General features: G+C 37.7%; 1 protein-coding gene across 2 annotated transcripts in view; it reads left to right on the forward strand.

Moving 5' to 3' along the window:
- Window positions 1-19248, forward strand: part of Lama4 (laminin subunit alpha 4) — a 130993-nt gene that overhangs the window by 103008 nt on the left and 8737 nt on the right. For both annotated transcript variants that reach the window (XM_005002216.3, XM_063253885.1), the window contains exons 26-33: window positions 1040-1178; window positions 1607-1744; window positions 4723-4856; window positions 5928-6092; window positions 6845-6998; window positions 11914-12101; window positions 13242-13431; window positions 18019-18174. In XM_005002216.3, the coding sequence (XP_005002273.2) occupies window positions 1040-1178; window positions 1607-1744; window positions 4723-4856; window positions 5928-6092; window positions 6845-6998; window positions 11914-12101; window positions 13242-13431; window positions 18019-18174 (1264 nt within the window). The remainder of the gene's footprint in view (window positions 1-1039; window positions 1179-1606; window positions 1745-4722; window positions 4857-5927; window positions 6093-6844; window positions 6999-11913; window positions 12102-13241; window positions 13432-18018; window positions 18175-19248) is intronic.

The following is a 19248-nucleotide window of genomic DNA, read 5'->3' on the forward strand; positions in this document are numbered from 1 at the left end:
TACAAGGCAAAAAATTTCAATTTAATTACTTCTTTAAGTACTTTATTAGTTATGAAGCTCATACTCTCTTGAGACAAAGCGAGTGGCACTCTCCCAGCAGACTTTTAAAAGATTCCCTGAGCCTCCTTTCTCTGCTAAACAGCCTCTGCCATCCTTCAGCTATGTCACAGGGGATGTTTAACCACCATGTTTGTCATTGTGTGCACCCCAGTCTGTCAGCGCAGTCCTTCAAGAGTGATCTTGATAGAGCAGAACACAGCAAGCTGTTAGAGTGGCCCCTGTTCATCTAAAACGCATTGAAGCCATTGTGACTTGGTGAAAACCAATTTGATATTTGTTTACTATCCAATTACATGCTCTTAGGCGTCTCCCATGCACCAGGCATAATAAATACAGAAATTACAGAATTAAGCAGAATGCCATCTCTCATGTTAAAGATAGAGAATGTCTTGCTTTCCTATTAATCTAGCAACTCAACTTTGACTATGATTCCTCTGGCTTTAGTTAATAACTCTGTGCTACTCGAGTAAGGCCAACTGGATTAAAGTCCAAAGACCTGAGTTCAAATCTTAACTCATCATTTGTTAAGATTTGTCTAATGCGTTATTAGACAAATTAATACATTATTAATGTATTTGTCTAATATATTATTAGACAATAATGTATTTTCTAATTTCTATGATATTATTATTATTGATCTGCACAGGATCAGTTCCTTGTGGCTTAAAATAATAATCATCTATGAAAGGCAAATAATAGGACCTCCGTCTATACCACTGAACTGTTAAAATGACAAATGCAATAATAAAAGTTAAAGAAATTTTGAAATTATGAAGAAGTAAATAGTTTGTCTTGAGCAGAACAAAACTTTTTATATGCAAAGATTAGACATTGCTGTTTGGTTATCAAAAAAGCATGAGAATATGCATGATTGTAAAACTACTACAAATAAACCCATCTCCAAAGCTTTGATGTACAGACTAGAAGCATCATCACCATCATTGTGGCTTTATCAGTGAAGATCAATTTTCTTTTGCAGGGCTCTAAGAGGCCACCTTCCCCTAGATATCAACTTCAGAGGATGTATGAAGGGTTTCCAGTTCCAAAAGAAAGATTTCAATTTACTAGAGCAAAAAGAAACCCTAGGAGTTGGTTATGGATGTCCAGAAGATTCTCTTGTAAGTATCATTCATCAAAAGCTTTCAAATAAGTAGACATAAAGCTTTCAAAAGGTAGAAAAGCCCTTTTCAGCTGTTCTGTAATCCTTGGAACATTTCTGTACATTTCTGCCACCAGCAGAAAGAATCATTAAGCTGGAAATGGTTGTGGGATCCCTCTGTGACTTGTGCAGTTGCTTTGGGTGAGACTTAGAAGCCAAAGAGGTAGACAGAACACCACTGGTCACTCAGCATGGACAGATGGGAAAGCTAAAACTGTGTGTTAGAAAAATACTGAAGGAAAGCTGGGTATGACTAAATTCCAGGATAGACTGGAAGCCAAAACAGCAACTATTTATGGAGAAGCTAAGGCCTTTTGTGTATGAGAGATGGATGTAATTAACATTTGTTAATTATCAAATCCACCATACTGACTTTTTATCACACAGGTATCTCGTAGAGCATATTTCAATGGACAGAGTTTCATTGCTTCAACTCAGAAAATATCTTTCTTTGATGGATTTGAAGGAGGCTTTAATTTCCGAACATTACAGCCAAACGGGTTGCTATTTTATTATGCTTCAGGGGTAAGTTATTGTTTCCCTTGAGTAAACTTCTTCTGACAATCATTTTGTCTATTTAAAACAAACTTATGCATGTTAAATATGATTTCCAGTTCGTATTTTGACTCATTTGTACACTAACAGAATGCCTCATTTCTTTTTTTTAAAAACATAATAAAATCCAACAAAACAGAACAATGCAAATCAAAGCAAAGAGCAGTGAAATTGGTACAGAACTTCAAAGTACAGTACTAGAAAAACAACAATAGCTAATATAGTATATTTCATTACTGTCACAATGGTTGTCCATTCTGTCAGGTATAGCAAAATCAAACCAAAACAAAACAGAATAAAACCAAGCATAACAGAACATTGAATACAGCAAGACAATCAGAACAAAACAAAACAGAACAATATTGGATTTCAAAGACAGATAGAAGAAAATCCCCATATTTGCTATACTGCATACTGTCCTCCTCCCAAGAGAAGCTCAGACCCCTGGGCCAGGCTGAAAAATCAACCAAACAATACAAGCATTCAGTTGCTTGTTGTACCTCAGTTGCTATCAACCCTTCCACAGCAGCTGACTGCTTACGGGTGTGAGGGTGAAGGTTGTGGTGGGGTGTGGGTGTTGATTCTCAGTCTGCCTGCTGGTAGGCTCACAGGAGGCCTCTCTGACTTCTCTCTTCCTGGGCCCCTGCGTGGCTTGCCCCTCATTTCAAATTATTTAGGAAATATATGTCTTATACATCTGGAGTTCTTTTTTCTCAACAGTGCTAATTTATTTTTATTAGTATAGGTCTGTGATACATAATAATTGCATTCAGTTTGGGGAATTGGTACAGATGCATTTCACTTCTTGATCACTTTAGTCCCCGTCCTCACCCACTCTCCTCCGTCTCCTCTCTTGCTTTTTTTCTTTGTTTTTCATGCTTCTTATTGGTATGTGTGTGCATTAATAATAATTACATCCCTCGTGGGGACTTGGTACTGTGCACAACAGATCTTAGTTCTTTTTCCATCCACTTTGCAACCTTTCCTTCCCTCTCTCTATGTCTCTTGATCCCCTGCCATTTGAAAAAGTCTCCCCACTCCATTATCTACCTTTTAGTTAGCTCTTTACATACATTTTGAGTTTCTCATACAAAAGAAACTATGTGATATTTAAGCTTGTGTGTTTGATTTACTTCACTTAACATCATTGTCTCAAGGTAGATCCATTTTCCAACAACTGACTCAAGTTTATCATTCTTTATGGCAGAGTTGTACTCCATTGTATATAAATACCACATTTGCTTTACCCGTTCACCTATTGAAGGGCATGTAGGCCATCTCCAACACTTAACTATTATAAATTGTGCTGTATAGACATGGATATTCATGTATCACTGTAATGCAATGCTTTTCACTCTTCCAGGAAGCTTCCTAGAGGAGGACTAGCTGGGTCAGGCAGAATTTCTAGCTTTAGCTTCTTGAGGAATGGCCATACTGATTACCATAGTAGCTGTACTAATTTATACCCCCGTCAGCAATGGAGAAAGTTCCCAAAGTGTGGAAGAGTTCTTACGATCTTCTTCCTTGGCGTTTCTGAACCTGGCGTTCATAGGCCCGTCTCCCACAGGATTTGTGGAAATCTGTGACCTTAAAGAGAAAAACTGCATCTTTACTCTTTCTAACTGAAATTTATCATTTTCTTCTATTATTAATGTGGCAGCAAACCACATTATAGGTATTAGCAGTACCTGTAACTTTGCCATTTAAAGTAACACAAATATTTTTCACTTCACATTACAATCATCACAGATAAATGAAAATGTATTTTTGCTCATTTCTACTTGAAATTGTACAAGTCATTACATTTTCTACTAAAACTCACACCTCAATAAAGAAGTATACATTACTGTATCACAGATGTGTTGTTTTAATACTTTGAAAACCGTGTATCAGTGTAACTGTCTTCCTTCCCATATCTAAAGATATTTCCTTGTCTGTTAATAAACATCATTTTATGAAGAGACCCTCATGTGTCACCAAGCTGCCAAAGCAGTGGTGGCACACACAAAAAGAGGTTAAGGACCTCTGTAGGTGAAGAACACATATGCAATATAATTTATAACATGGATTTAAATACTTTTCTTCTTCTGGATTTGTGATAGAACATTTTAGCTCAGCTTATAAAGACATTATAAGTAGAGTAAACCTCTCTTTAAGTAGAGGATTTTAATGGCAAAACATGATTGATATATCTCTGAAAGGTCATCAAAGTAATATATACTGGTGGATCAGGCCATAATATAATTTCTGAATACAACTTTCGATTTGCATATTTATTACCTTTCTGTGTCACATTTGCATCCACTTTAATTTAGATCAGTAGCACCTATGAGAATGAACCCAAAGCATTTTGTAGGCTTTTGCCCAAAAACCTGCATCAGATTTACCCCGGTTCATTAAACAACATTGTTGGCCACAAAAAGCAGTCGTTTTGGATAGAACTTAAGACATTTGCCAGTGTCTTAGGACAAGCAATGAACAAATTCAGAAAAAGTGACTTCTGGTCTTTGAAATCTCTCTTCTGTCTCTGGGTGAAAACATGAAGCATTCTCTAAAACCCAACTAACAAATTAACTCTTGCCTCTGTTTCTAGCTACAGATTCAAATATTTTCTTTCCAAAAGGGATTAATGAGACTGACAGAAATTCCTGAAGACAAAAGTAATTGAGTGTGAAGCAACTCTCAGTATTGCAAAAGTCACTAAAAATTTTCAGTTTAAATTATAGGAATGTCTTTTTCCATTAAAACACATATAATTTCATGAATACCACCAATACAAGCAGTGTAGGGCTTATTGTCATTGTTGGTTTTGCTGTTCATAGAAATTATTTACAAGCAAATTTCTTGCACATCCTGTTACTCTAAGTGATACCACTAAGTAAATGTTGGAAAGGGGTCCATTTTGGAGCCCTGGGCCCCCTACTGAAACCCCTCCGCTTGCATTTCAGGCAGACGTGTTTTCCATTTCACTGGATAATGGCACCGTCACCTTGAATGTGAAGGGGACCAAGGTTCAGTCAGCAGAGAAGCAGTACAACGACGGCCTGGCCCATTTTGTCAGCACCTCTGTCTCACCTACGAGGTACAGCCTGCATTTGTGTTCTTCCTTTCCTATCTGTGTCTGTGGGCCATGATTCTGTCCGGTGCCATTATGGACATTTCCTGACATTTAAAAAGTGGTGGAAAGAACAACTTAAGTTCTTATAAAAAATTGCAGGGCTGGTGATATAGCTCAGTGGGACAGTGTTTACCTCTAATAGATGAGGTCCTATAGTCTAGCCTTACTACTGAACAACATTGCTGTTTATTTTCAAGATATGCCCAGAAAAATCACCATAAAGTTACTTAACAGAAATATAGGAGTATTTTTCCAATAAAGTGATCAGTTGCAATCCGAGGGAAGCTCTTACTCACATTATTTACTAAGGACACCACAGTATGCCATGCGTACAAGAACACAGCCAACATTGGTCTTGTTTACATTTTTTTAATTATATTTGAAGATGCTACATTTATGCTTTTAAAGTTTTGTCTTAAAACTGTGGCACTGAATTTCTTCCTCATAATAAGAAAACTTTTGAAATAGGAAATAAACCTCTCTTGTAAACAACTGCTATTCTATATCCGCTTTTGTGAATGTAGAATAAAACAATCCATTAAAACAATCATTTCAGGGGCTGGGGATTTAGCTCAGCAGCGTAAGTGCCCGCCTTGTAAGCAGGCAGTCGTGAGTTCGATCCCTGGTACTGATAAAAAGGAAAAAGACAAAAAAAAAATCGTTTGAGGACTTTTTCTACACTGCATTTCCAATAAAGAGTAAAAACTAGTCATTATGCGTTGTAGTGAAAAGTGGTCTCCCAGAAATGCATTTAAATGATGACTCATTCTTCTCCATCAAAAAATAATGTAGGAGATTTGTCACCTGGCCTTCCTTCTCTACGAGTTTAAATTCCAGGCTTGGCTTGGAGGATCTTTACCTCACGTAGAAACAGCCAGCCAGCCTGGGCCTCACGAAGGGCCTGGCAAGTCATTGCCTTGTAGCTCAGCAGGTGTTCCATTTAGGATCCATGAAAAAAATCTGCTTATCCAAACTAGAGCGGAACCACAGTAAAACAGTACCTGTGTGGTATACAAAGAGGTTTTTCTTTTGCAGATATGAACTGGTAGTAGATAAAAGCAGACATGGGAATAAGAACCCCACCAAAGGAAAAGCAGAACAGAATCAAGCAGGCGAAAAGAAGTTCTACTTCGGTGGCTCCCCCATCAGTCCGCAGTATGCCAACTTCACTGGCTGCATAAGCAACGCTTACTTTACCAGGTATAATGTCTTTATTATCAATGAATTTACGTGACTGAGAAAGACAAGAGAGTAGAAAAATATTGATATTAGAGAGTAGAAAACACTTGTATGTGCATGTGCAACTACGTATTTCAGTTTGTGTGCAGGATTTTTGCTTTTGTTTGACTGTGACTAAGCCTTCATTTCTTTACCTGCAAAATGCAGATAACAGTCGTACCGTTTGGTGAACTTGTGGTAGGAATAAGTGATATAATGTGCAGAAAACACCTTAAATAGGACAAGAAGCTTTACAACAAGCTATATTAGATGCAATTATTTTTGTGCTTATTAATGGTGTACTATTAATGGTATATTATTAATAGGTTTAACAAAATCCCTCTTCAAAATTTAAGAAAAATTTAATTATTAATTTAATGCATGACTTTAAATAAAGCCATTAATCTGAGACTTTAACACAGACAATGAGAGCTCCTTAAATACATGAAAAAGCAAATTTAATAAGCTAAGACACACGTAAGTGCCCACAGTCATTCACAGAGTGGTCAGGGAAGAGTTGTTTATCAGCCAAGATCTATCTGCCAGGCACAGAGTTCTTAATTAACTGGTGAATGATGATTTCAAGGATCTGGTTAAGATGACAGATAAGTATCCATCACTCACACACACACACACACACACACAGAGTCATTGCCAAAGTTCTTTGGCATGATTTTCATTGTCTAATTCTGAACAGCACTTTTAACGTGATCTTCCTTTGCTTACGAACTCAGATTGGACAAAGATGTGGAGGTGGAAGACTTCCAGCGGTACTCTGAGAAGGTCCACACTTCTCTGTATGAGTGTCCCATTGAATCTTCACCATTGTTTCTCCATCACAAAAAAGGGAAAAATTCCTCCAGGCCGAAGCCAAATCAGAATAGAAAGGTAAAAGATAATGCTGTGTAAATTTCCCATTTGCCCTCATATTTCAAAGCACACAATTCTAGATATAGTTGCTTTGTAGATTTTACTCCAATTTACAGCTGGATATGAATGAAAAATAGGATTCGTGCAGTGTTAGAATGTCTCATTAGGTACTTGCATTAGGTATTAGGTACTCCAGTTTACCAACTGCTTGTATTAGGTACTCCAGTATTCTTGTTTTAAAGATACCCTTCGAATCAGATGCTTACTTATATTTCCAATTATTTTCCACTAGCATTTCTCTTTTCTGAACAAATTGTGTATACAATATTTATTGCTTGGTATTTCAATTCTCTTCTTGATTTCATACCACAATCTCAGGCTTTTGTCACAAATACAGAATTTCTTAAAGCCTGTGATATCACCCTTGCTCTTTCCTCTTCTCTTGACCTTCTGTTTAGCCTGTCACATGCATAGGTCAAGGATGTCAGCTAGATCTGCTGCGTGATCAAAATCTTGAGTTCTAAAACTCTACTATCAGACTATTATTGTTTCTCATTCCTTTGCTCTTAGCACGCGTGTAATTTGCCTTTGTTACAAATGAAACCCCGAACCCTTTCTCATTATTTGGCCTAACGTCTTCATCCCTTTCAGCTCTAACAATGCATGCAGCTTTCAGGGCTCCTATCCTGGCTTAGACTACCAGCATCTCTCATGGGAGTTGCTGTAATCATCTCCAACAAGTCACCATTTTCCCGGACTCCACTCGGTGTCCAGCCTTTGTGACTGTCACTCCTCTGATCAAAATGGCCCAGCCACTGCACTTGGTAAAAGCCCACATCCTCACAGTTCATAAGACGCCCTATGAGGTCTAGCACCCTTTGTCTCTCTGAGTTTATCTCTTTCCACACACCCAACCCACACACTCTTCTCCCCACAGCAGTCCCTGAAGTGGCCACATGGAGCCCCACCTGAGGGTCTTTATTCAAGCTGTCCTTCTGCCTGGGCCACTTTCACCCAGATATCTATGTAGACAAATTCTGTTCCCTCAGGGATCATTGAGCTTTCATCTGCTCCAACATACCAACCTTGACTAACAATTTAATACTGCAGTCTGCATCCTATTTCCTATGAGTACTGCTGGTCCCTTAAGTTTTTCCTAATACTTGATTTTTTTTCCATAGTAAAAAATATAGCTATGAAGTTTAACACAAAGCTACCTAGGTGAAACTTCAGTAGACACCAAAAAAAATTTTAATGTAGAAAATTTTAAAAAATAAACAGTTTAACCTCTGGTCTTAGATTATACTTTATTTTCACAATCACCTCCCAATATTCCATTTTATGAACTGATTATAATTTATTTAACCGTTAATAAACTTTTAGTTGTTTCCAGTTTTCTCCTTTTCTGATGAAGGTCCTTGAATGTGAATCTTTGAGTGTATTGCTGGATAAGTCTCTAAGATAGATTCCAGGAGATGGAATTATTGGCTCAAAGCAAATTACTTTCCAAAATGCTAACACTGTCTTAGAATGATCTGTGAGTATTGGAGAATATCTGTCTTACCAATTCTGCTCCAAGCTTAAATTTTTAATAGCTTTTTGCTTAAACTTTAATTGGGAAAACATCTTCTCATTTGGTTTATAATTTAATAATGAGCACGTATGTGTTGTCATAGACATCAGTACATAATATATTGGCTACTTTTCTATCCTAGAGCAAAGCTGCTTACTTTATGCCACCAGCAATCTGGAAAGCAGCTTCATAGAGGTAGGGACCAGGATCCAGATAGTCCCCAAGGTCCCCAGATAGTCCCTCCATGACCCATCCAGACACACCCACAAGTGTGCTTTATTAAATCCCTGAGAGCTTTCAAACCAAGCAAGTTTGCAATCCAGCTTAATTGTCCTAAGTGGTATCTGGCCAAGCAGTCTCCTCTCTTAAGAGCTGATCCCTCAACCACCAGGTAGGTCCTGTGTTTCAGGTTGCGACCTCCACCTGCTGTGGATAGAGATAATCAGACCAGATCATGTGAACTAGTCTAGACCGAGATTCTCTTCCTGGGAAACACAGCTCAGAGAAATTGCCTCACTTGTAAATATAAGAGCTTGGTGTTGGTGCAGAGAAAGAAAGCTGCTTTCTACGAAGCATGAAAAAAGGTGTCCTGTAAAGAAAGCAGAATAAAAGCAGACACATTAAGAAACAAAACTGAACTACTAGAAGTCTCCAGAAAGGGAGTTCCATGATTCTAGCTTTCCTTTTCTGGCCCTTGGTGATATCCTGCTGTGCTATTTTATCTTGCATTATGTACAATACCCCCAATCCTTATAATACTTTTTCTTCAGTAGGCCAACTAGCTTGACTGCTATCTGACATACATAAAAAAAAAAAAAAAAAAAAAAAAAAAAAAAAACCTTGCTAAATCGAAATTTGTTGTGATTGTAACTGATAGGCCCTCAGGGGGAAAAAGAAGATTATACTGGTTAAGTCAGAGTTTAGAAGGGCCAAGTGGAATTTTCATGCATATACCTATTTTAGGATAGAAAACTGAGTCTCTGTATGGTATTGAAGTAAGCTATGATTCATCCTTCTGATCATTAAGCACATAATCCATATAAGATTTAAAGTATTTGGTTGCACATAGAAAGATACCAGAGCTTTTTGCTCTGATTGCTGCAGATAAAGCACAAATACCACTAGTGTGTGTATATTCCTACACTGAGCCAGAGGAAAGCAAGATTGGCCAATGAGATTGTTGTGCTCCAAATAGCCCCATGCTTCACCAATCCCCTGGAGTCTAACTCACGGTTGTACTGTTCCATAGCTACATAAATGCTTTCACTGAGAAAGAGCAAGATCCCCCTCTGAAACAGGAAGAACAGGATGCAGCCAGTGTTGGGAAAAGTTCCCAACCCCCTCCATCCTGTTCTTTCACCCCCACAAAGCATTTCCATCTGAGCCCCGCAGTGGGACAAAGGCAATCATGTTCCTGCTGTAAGATGCTATCATGATTGGAACGGAGTATGGATTTGTAAGAAAATTCTCAAAGCACAGTAAAGGAAAAGGATCCCCTGCAGCCTCACTCTAGCATATTTTGCCCATTCACAGCCGGGTACTCTGGTAATTATTCATAGAACAGGGTGTGGACACAAAACCACTGTTACCTCTGTGTTTTCTCCATCCAAGACAGAAACCTTGCTTCTGTGGCAGCGAATCAGGTTCTGTGTTCCAAGCACTATGTAAGAGAGGGAGGAGAGAACCGTGGAGGGAGGTGGACTTTCCGTGGGATGTGTCAGTCTCTCAGCCCCGTCTCCTTTCTCATCACTGTGAGAGTCCCGAGCTGGGACCCAGCTGGACAATCTGCAGCTCTGGGGACAGGGCATTGTACCTCACAGTTGGTCTGCCCTTTCATTAACTGCCCTCTACCCACTACATCTGAATTTTGAGGCTATTTCTGGAATTTGGATGGAACACTGACTTTTCTGGAGGTCTTGTCTTTTTGCAAATGTAAGATTGCTTTCTTTCTTCTCTTTTAATATGCATTGTGTCTTCCCGAAATTGCACACTGATTTGTTTTCCTAGTGAAAAACCTTCTAGATTTCCAGTTCTATCGTGGATATTATTTTTTGTTTTTTGAGTTTGTAGCTTTATTTTGTTTGTTTTGAAACAGGATCTCGATAAATTGCCTATGGGGAACTGAAACTCCAACCTCCTGAGTGCTGGAATTATGCTGTGGGATTATGCTGATTTATGTTTATGTGTAGTCCAACATTTCAGTGGGAGTTAGGGATAAGGGAAACAAAACATGTGCGTTCATACAAAAATCCCGAACCAGAAATGCCTTTGCATATCTAAGCCTCTTTTATTCTATATCCTGTTGCCGAACATTTTCTTTCCTATAATCCGTTCTTTTGTCACAATCTCTATTTTTAACTGGATCAGAGCTGGCCACTCCCTGCTGTTAAAACCTGTGTGGCTCTTTAGCACCTAAAAGGGAAACTCCATTCCTAGCACATCACCTTCAGTCCTTTCTGTCAGCTATGAGCCTGTTGTTTTCAATTTGCTACTTACATACCTATTTCTCCAGTTTGATTCTTAGATCTTTAGAAGACAGGGACATTTCTCACATCATGTTCCTACCATGCAGCATCCCTGGAAGGGATAGGAAACCCTGGCTTCTTTCCCTCATCCAACACTCGATCAGAACTTGCTGGAATAAGTAAATAAATTATTAGATGCTCAAATTTATTTGCATTTATTTTTATTCTACTTCAGAAATTAAGACGATCATGGCTTTCCTCTTGATAGCCCGTGCCGTGTCCTCCAAGGTGTATTTTTATCTTACTTTTTCCTCTTCTACTCAGGTCAAACTCTCGCTGCAGAACCACCTCCTCTCTAGCTTTTTGCTTTTACTTTTTCAAATAAACTTTGTAAAAAGAATTTTAAAATTAGTAGGATGTATTAACCTATAGTTTAACAATTCAAAAATTTTAACATGAGCCGTAAAATCTGAAGAATACAAATGTTAAATAGCTGATCTATCGTCATTCTATCATGTAAAATATTTCTACACCCTGTCACCAAAAAGGTATTTTGAAGATGCTGCTGAGTGTCATAACTTTTTCCATAGTATATACAAGAAATAATAACGTGCACTTTAAAGTGGTCTTCTTGCCTATAAGAGTTTTATTGATCGATTTTTTCTGGGTTATTTTATTGTCAGCTTTTGTATTTTCCCCTGTTATTTCAGGTGTGCATTTAATAAATGATAAAGCAGTTACCTCTATAGATTCAATTTCATGAATGGAACAAACACCAGTACTAGCTCGTTTATTATTTTATTGTTATTGTGAATGGTGAAGACATCAAAAATTAATTTTCGCTACTAGTATATGACTTTTATCCTTTAGTTAGATAGATTTCCTATTTTGACAGGGAGGAAAAAGTAAAGATGCTCCGTCGTGGGACCCTGTTGGTCTGAAATTCCTAGAGCACAGTGCTCCGAGAGACGCTCACTGCCACCTCTCCAACAGCCCAAGAGCTATAGAGCATGCCTACCAGTACGGGGGGACAGCCAACAGCCGCCAGGAGTTTGAACACTTGACAGGAGACTTTGGTGAAAAGTATGGTAGCACATCATTCTTCTAGAAACTTCGTGCAGTGTTCTGTCCTCGTTTGTTCTCATCTGTCCTGTGGTCCTTTCTTTCTGTGCCACCATGATCCTATTATTTTGCCATGGAGTATGGAGAAGTAGTCAGGATTCATGCATTTTTGAGAAAGTATATTCTCTGGGACTTTCTACCCCAACCTAAGGTACAGAAAACAGTATTATTTCAGGAGTTCACCATCTGATGACGAAAGGAAGATGGAGCAAATTTCAAATGACTCAGCTCCTAACTCCGATAGCACCTTCCCTCCCACACACCAACTGCTTTTGAATTGTAATTAGAACACACTAAAACTGCTAGAGGACTAAGAAAAAAGACTGAAGTATAAACACATTTGTCTGTCTCTGCCCTGCAAAATATCTCAAACCCCAAAACTTCTTCACATTGTTTTACAAACCTCCAGTTATTTTTGGAGTTTTAACACAAATGTACTAATATGTAGGCATTGTATTTTAAACACTGATACAGGTAGTGCATTCAACAAGAAACCTCCAGTGCATTCTAATTTGCTATTTACCTAATACGCAGAGTAAGTGCTTTGTATTCAGCAAAAATTGAACTAAGCAAACTAGAAGTTAATCTAACAAATATATTTTGTCCATACTTGGCGCTAAATCTCTAAAAGGTTTTATTTTTTATACATACAGTCACACACTTAGGTGGCTACTTCTAATATGTGATATCCATTCGTTCATTTTTACTAGGAAAAAAATGAGTAACTTAGGTGACATATAAACATTTCTATGCAAATGATATTGATTACTCAATGGTATTTTCTCCTCACAGGTAAGTTTCCTTAACATAGATTTTTACTAAGTTGCAGGCAGTTTTTAAAGCAAAGGAAAATAAGATTCTTAACTGAGACAAAGCTTTCATGAACATGTAATCTATCCCTGTTTCACAGGGAAATGAAGAAAAAGTTACCTTTTTTACTTGACCAGGCTTACCTAGATCATGATAATCCTGATATTAACTATGAGAGTTAGAATGGCTACTTATTTATTTTTCTTTATTCCATATTACTTTGAGAAGCTACAGATTGTCCCCAATCTCATCTTACTTATGGTGAGCTTCATTTTATTTTTTATTTGCCAGATCTCAGTTTTCCATTCTTCTGAAAACCCGATCCTCCCATGGGATGATTTTCTATGTCTCAGATCAAGAAGAGAATGACTTCATGACCCTGTTCTTGGCTCACGGCCGGTTGGTTTTCATGTTTAATGTTGGCCACAAGAAACTGAAGATTAGAAGCCAGGAGAGATACAACGATGGATTGTGGCATGATGTAAGTTGAAGGCAGACAACAGCACTAATGGTAGATCCCCACCCCTGTCCGGGGACTGACACTGATACTGTACACAAAGCATTTTAATGCCCTAATCTTGAAGCATACTTGACTGGATGTAAGCATTTTAACTGAAGGAATGGTAATCAACATAAAGTTTGATTTCTTTTTTATTACTATATATTTGCAATGCACAGCAAGTACATTTGTTTTGCAAAAGTGGGAGATATATATATATATGTTATATATATATGGCATATATATATAACATATATATATATATGATCACTTTAATCCCTTTCCCTGCCTCACCCTTTACCCAGTTCCTCTTCCACATATCCAAAATAATCTACCTCCCAGTGTCCTACCATGTCACCTTCATTTCACTATTTATTATTTTATTTTTATTTATATTTCTCATGTAAGAGAGACCATGCTATATTTAATCTTTGGTACCCGCTTTATTTCACCTAACATTATAGTCTCAAAATCCATTTATTTTCCTATGTAAATGGCTCATATTTATCCTTTATAGCTGCTTCATACGTCTCTGAATATGAGCACAACCTTTTCTTTATCTTTTTATCTGTTCATAGTGAGCAAGTCTGTTTCCAAAATTTAGCTGCTGCAAATTGCACTGCTATAAACATCGGGATGCGTGTATCACTGCAGTATGATGACTTTAGCTCTTGTGGGAAGACACAAAAGAGAGGTTTAGAGATATAAATGGAATTCTGCTTTACTTTATAGTTTTAGGAATTCCATGCTGATTTCAATAGTGGTTGTACTACTTTACATTCCCACCACCAACGTGGAAGGGCTCGTTTTCCCCACAACATCACCAGGATGTTTTGGTTTTGGGTCCTTGATGTTAGCCGTTTTTACTGGAGTAAGATACAGTCATGCTACTGTTCTGACTTGCCTTTCCCTAATGAACAAAAATGCTGGTTTATTGATCAATCATACGTCTCCTTTTGAGAAGTTTCTATTTATTTCAGTTGTCCATCTTTGATCAGGGCTTTAGCTATTTGGGTTCTAATTTTTTAAATTATTTGTGTATTCCAGATATTAATCCTTCATTAGAGAAGTAGCTAGCAAAACCTTTTTCCCATTCTGTCACTTGTGTCTTCATTCTGTTTGCTGTGCAGAACTTTTTCATTTGATGTAATTCTATTTGTTTATTATTGCTATTATTTCTTGTGCGATTGAGTGTTTCTTCAAGAAGTCATTGTCCATCCCTGGGTCTTCAAGTGTTTTGCATATTTTATCTTCTAGCAGATTCAGTGTTTCTACTTGTATATCTAGACCTCTGAGCTGTTCTGATTTGATTTTAGTACAAGGTGAGAGATATGGGTCTAGCTACATTCTTCCTCAAGTGGACAAGTTTTCTTAGGAACAATTTATTAATTTTTCTTCAGCATTTGTTTTGAGCCCCTGTGTAAAAAATCAGAAGGCTAATGATACACAAGTTTGTTTCTGCACCTTCTTTTCTCTTCCATTGATGGTGTGCCAGAGCCATACTGTTTTTATTATTGTAGCTTTATAGTATAGCTTGAAATCTGAAATTATAATGCCTCCACTTTGCTGTTTTTGTTCAGGGTTGCCTTGGATATTCTGAGGCCCATCACATTCTATATAAATTTTGGGAGTCTTATGAGGAATGTTGTTGGTGTTTTGATTGGAATTGCATTACATTTATATGTCACTTTGGTAATACTGATTCTGCCTCTCCAAGGACAAATATTGGCCTTCCATTTTCTTCTTCAATCTATTATTTCAGAGTACTATAGTTTTCATTATAAAGATTTTTCACCACTTTGATTGGGTTTATTCTCAAGTAGTTAAAATGTATTTAAGATATTATAGATGAGGTTGTTTCCCTAGTTTTTTTCTCAGTAGGCTCAGTATTAATGCACAGGAACATTATTGGTTTTATGTGTTAACGTTATATACTTCCACTTTTCTGAATTTGTTTTTAGTGATAATCTTCTGGTAGTTTTCTGGGTCTTCTATGTGAAAATCATCTCACCTGAAAATATAGTTTGATTTCTTCCTTTCTGATTCATAAGCCTTTTCTTTCTACTGGCTAATTGCTTTGGCTAAAGTTCTGAGTACTGTATTAAATGGGGGAGGTGACAGTGAACAAGTTTATCGTGTTCCTGATTTTAGAAAGGAAGCTTTCAGTTTTCCCCACTTGGCATGAAATTTGCTATGGGCTTGTCATAAATTGATTTCCTCTATTTGAGATAAAGTCCTTTTCTTATTTAAGAGAAAAAAGACACAGAAAAGAAAAACAAAAGCAAAAGAGACCAACAACAACAAACCCAATACAATAACAATATAGGTTTACAAAATAAGATGATAGGAATTTGACAGTGATTGCAGTATTGCATATCGTTACCTTCAAAAGCGTTGCTTAGAATAACAGATACAGAAATTTTTAATTGATCTAATCATATAAAGATTAACTGTTCTTTTCCAATAATTAATATTAATATAATTAGTAGTATAATTTTAGCTATCTTATTTGTGTATATATACAAACATGTCTTTTTCCTTTTCCCTTCCTTCTTCCCTCCTTTCCCCTGTCCAATTACTTTTCCTCTTTGAGCAGTTTCTTACTTGTACACAGTACTGTAGGTTTTGTATCAGAGATAAAGTCCTTCTATACTATTTTTGTCAATGTGTTATCATGAATGGGTATTGGATTTTGCCAAAGGCATTTTTGTTGAGGTATTGTCTGGCTTCAAGAATGTATTATTTAATCTCCATGTGTATGTAGTTTCTGCAGTTTCTTTTGCTCTTGATTTCTAGGTTCTTCCCATTGTGATCTGATAGGATGCAGAAGTTTATTTCCGTTGTTTTTCATTTATTGAGATACACTTTATGATCTAATATGTGATCCAGCCAATGGTCCGGTTCAGCTCTCCTGGTTTCCCTTGCTTTCCACTTGTAGTTATGTCCCCTTTCTACCCAGCCTCTCTCTAGCAGGCAATTTAAGTGGTCCTGTATGATCAGGCAGGAGCAGTGTCACCCTCCCCACCTCTGCACAGATTTCTGATAGCCTTTCCTCTGATCCCTTTACTCCTGAATCAAAGCAATATCCCTGCTTGCTGAATGTCAAGCTGACCTGAAGTTTTAGTAGAAGCAAGAATTAACTTCTCCAGAAAAAATAAATAATAATTCTTATTGTTCTTTCCACCCCCCAGTGATCCTCTGCCCCAGTTGTTCAGCTTCATGAAGGGTCTTTTTCCAGTCCATGAATTCAGTGGTGTTCAGCTCTCAGTGGAAGAGAGCCTTTTTATGTAGAATTCAGTAGCATGTCAGGGACAGCAGGAGAGAGCTCCCGCAGGTACAGAGCTCAGTGGTGTTTGGGGAACAGTATGAGAATACTGCTTCGGTGCCTTCTCACCAGCCCCAGATCCCCCTGGTGACAACTGCAAGCCCCTGCAACTCTCATGGTCTCATGGGTACTTAGCCAAGACCATGTCTTTGGCTCCTTTTTGTCCCTAGGGCTTGTGGTTCTTAACTCAGTCACCGTCTTCTGAGGATTTCTTGGCTTGGGCTTTCCTTAGTGAGATGAGTTAAGGAGGCCCCAGTTTTGTGATCATCTTGCTCACTTGGCTCCATTTTCCCAGTGGTGAGAGAGGTTAAGGCAGCTAACACTGGGTAATGGCTGCCAGGCAGCTTCTTCCTTCAGAGGGGTTTGAACTTTTTCTAAAATGGTATGTTTTCAAGACCTGAGCTGTGGAGTACTGGGATCAAGAAATGACTCTGCTTCTCTTTCTAAACACCTCTGCTAATTGATTTCATCTCATGGGCATCTCCTTCAACTTTCCTTACCATAGTTGGTATTTTGTTTGCTACTACACCACTATCATCCAAATACCTGAAGACTTGGTGAGAGACTTTTAAATGTGTTGTGAGTCTCTCCAATGACTTTTTTACTGTACTTCTCCCACTGGTTTTAGGTTATTAATTTTCAATACTCAGTACTGAATGTCTATCATAGGCTAAAGTGTGGAAGACACAAAGTAAACCAACTAGCAAGATAGACTGTCACAGGAGAAATACCTGAATACTGGGAGAAATCAGTGCATGTATGAGAGAAAGCAGTCAAAGATGAATTATAGTTACAAATAGTTTGAGAGAGGGAGAGAATGTCTGGGCTTGTGAACTGTAGAGAAACCTAGTAAATATAAGCTGTATTTATCAAATTGGCTTGTACTTCTGAATCATTCTATCTAGAGGTCAAAAAATACATGAATCACTTCATACTTGAAGTGGTACACCTCAGGTGAGCCAGAAAAGCACGTAACACACATAAAGCAAGGAGATTTGGAGACGGTTCACAACAAAGACACATACTACCCGTCAAAACAGTACCAAATAAGAAATAAAGCTTCTGATATTCCTAAAACTAGACAGCCAGAAGGCTGTTGAACAGAGGAAAAGATAAAACTAATCATCAGAGAAGGGACCACTTTCTTATGAACTTTCTACAGATTTCCACAGCAGAGACAACACAGCCTTTCCCCCAGTCTCAGAATGTACCTAAGGTGCACTGTTTTCCTCCTCTCTATCTAGGTGATATTTGTTCGGGAAAAGAGCAGTGGCCGACTGATCATTGACGGTCTTCGAGTCTTAGAAGAAAGTCTTCCTCCTACTGAAACAGCCTGGAAAATTAAGGGTCCCATTTATTTGGGCGGAGTGGCTCCTGGAAGAGCTGTGAAAAATGTCCAGGTAAATGTGGCACGATAGAACCACTGAGCTTTAGAACTGGAAGCATGAGTCGGCTTTTCCATCACTGAGATAAAATACCCAACATCCATAACTGACGGAAGGCAAAGCTCCATTCAGCTCATGGCTTTGGGGAATTTAACCATGGTTAGCGGACACCAAGGCAGAAACAAAATGGCAGAAAGGGATGATGAAGCAAAGCTACTCAGCTCCTGGTAACTGGGAAGCAGAGGAGGGAACAATGCAGAGAGGAAGAGGCCAGTCCTCCACGGCTGGCCCAGACACACCCCGGAGCTGGCTTTACTGATCTATCAGGCGTTCTTAACCCAGTGAAATCGTAGCTCAGGGTAAACAGTCACAATACCTAATACAGTTCCCCATTTTACAAATTAGGAAACCAAGAAGGTAAAATATTTACTGGATGTGGAACAACATTAAAGCAAGTTTTGTTTACAAGCCGTCTGTCTGCCCTGGGGCATTACAAAATCAGGTGTAATCTTTTGATTTTACAATACAAGTGAGATTTTTAAAAATTTCTTCAGAGAAAGTATCATAAAACTTAAAAAAATTTCTTCAGATAAAGTATCATAAAACTTAAACCCCCCCAAAATCTTATTTGTTCACCAAGTACCTATGGCTTTAATATAAAGAGACGTACCAAAATCAGAAAGCAATTGGTTCTGTTACTGTAGTTTGAAGATAAATGTTTCAGGTCATTATGTAAATTAAAACTCCATTTTTCTTTCTTACACACACTCACAGTTTGTAAATATGCAAGGAATGTAGCAGCTCCAGGGAAGCAATGAGAAGTTGTAAGAAATAGGGAGTTTTATAATTTAAAATTAAAAAATAATGTACTAAAAAGTGTGCTTTTAAAACTACCAGTAAAAGTAATGTATCAAAGGAATAATTTTTCTTTACAGATTTTAGTACAAACTATTAATGCATATCTGAGACATATTAACATATATAGATAAAGCAAAAAGGGGTTCACATTATAATTAAATTTTAGGTAAGCAGCTGCAATTCTTTTTTTAAATTTAGTACTAAATTACTTACCTTCAGTAGCCCAATATC

The sequence above is a fragment of the Cavia porcellus genome, unplaced genomic scaffold (genome assembly GCF_034190915.1).
Source record: "Cavia porcellus strain 051 isolate PalLab524CR breed Dunkin Hartley unplaced genomic scaffold, mCavPor4.1 scaffold_7, whole genome shotgun sequence".
Taxonomy (NCBI): Eukaryota; Metazoa; Chordata; class Mammalia; order Rodentia; family Caviidae; genus Cavia; species Cavia porcellus.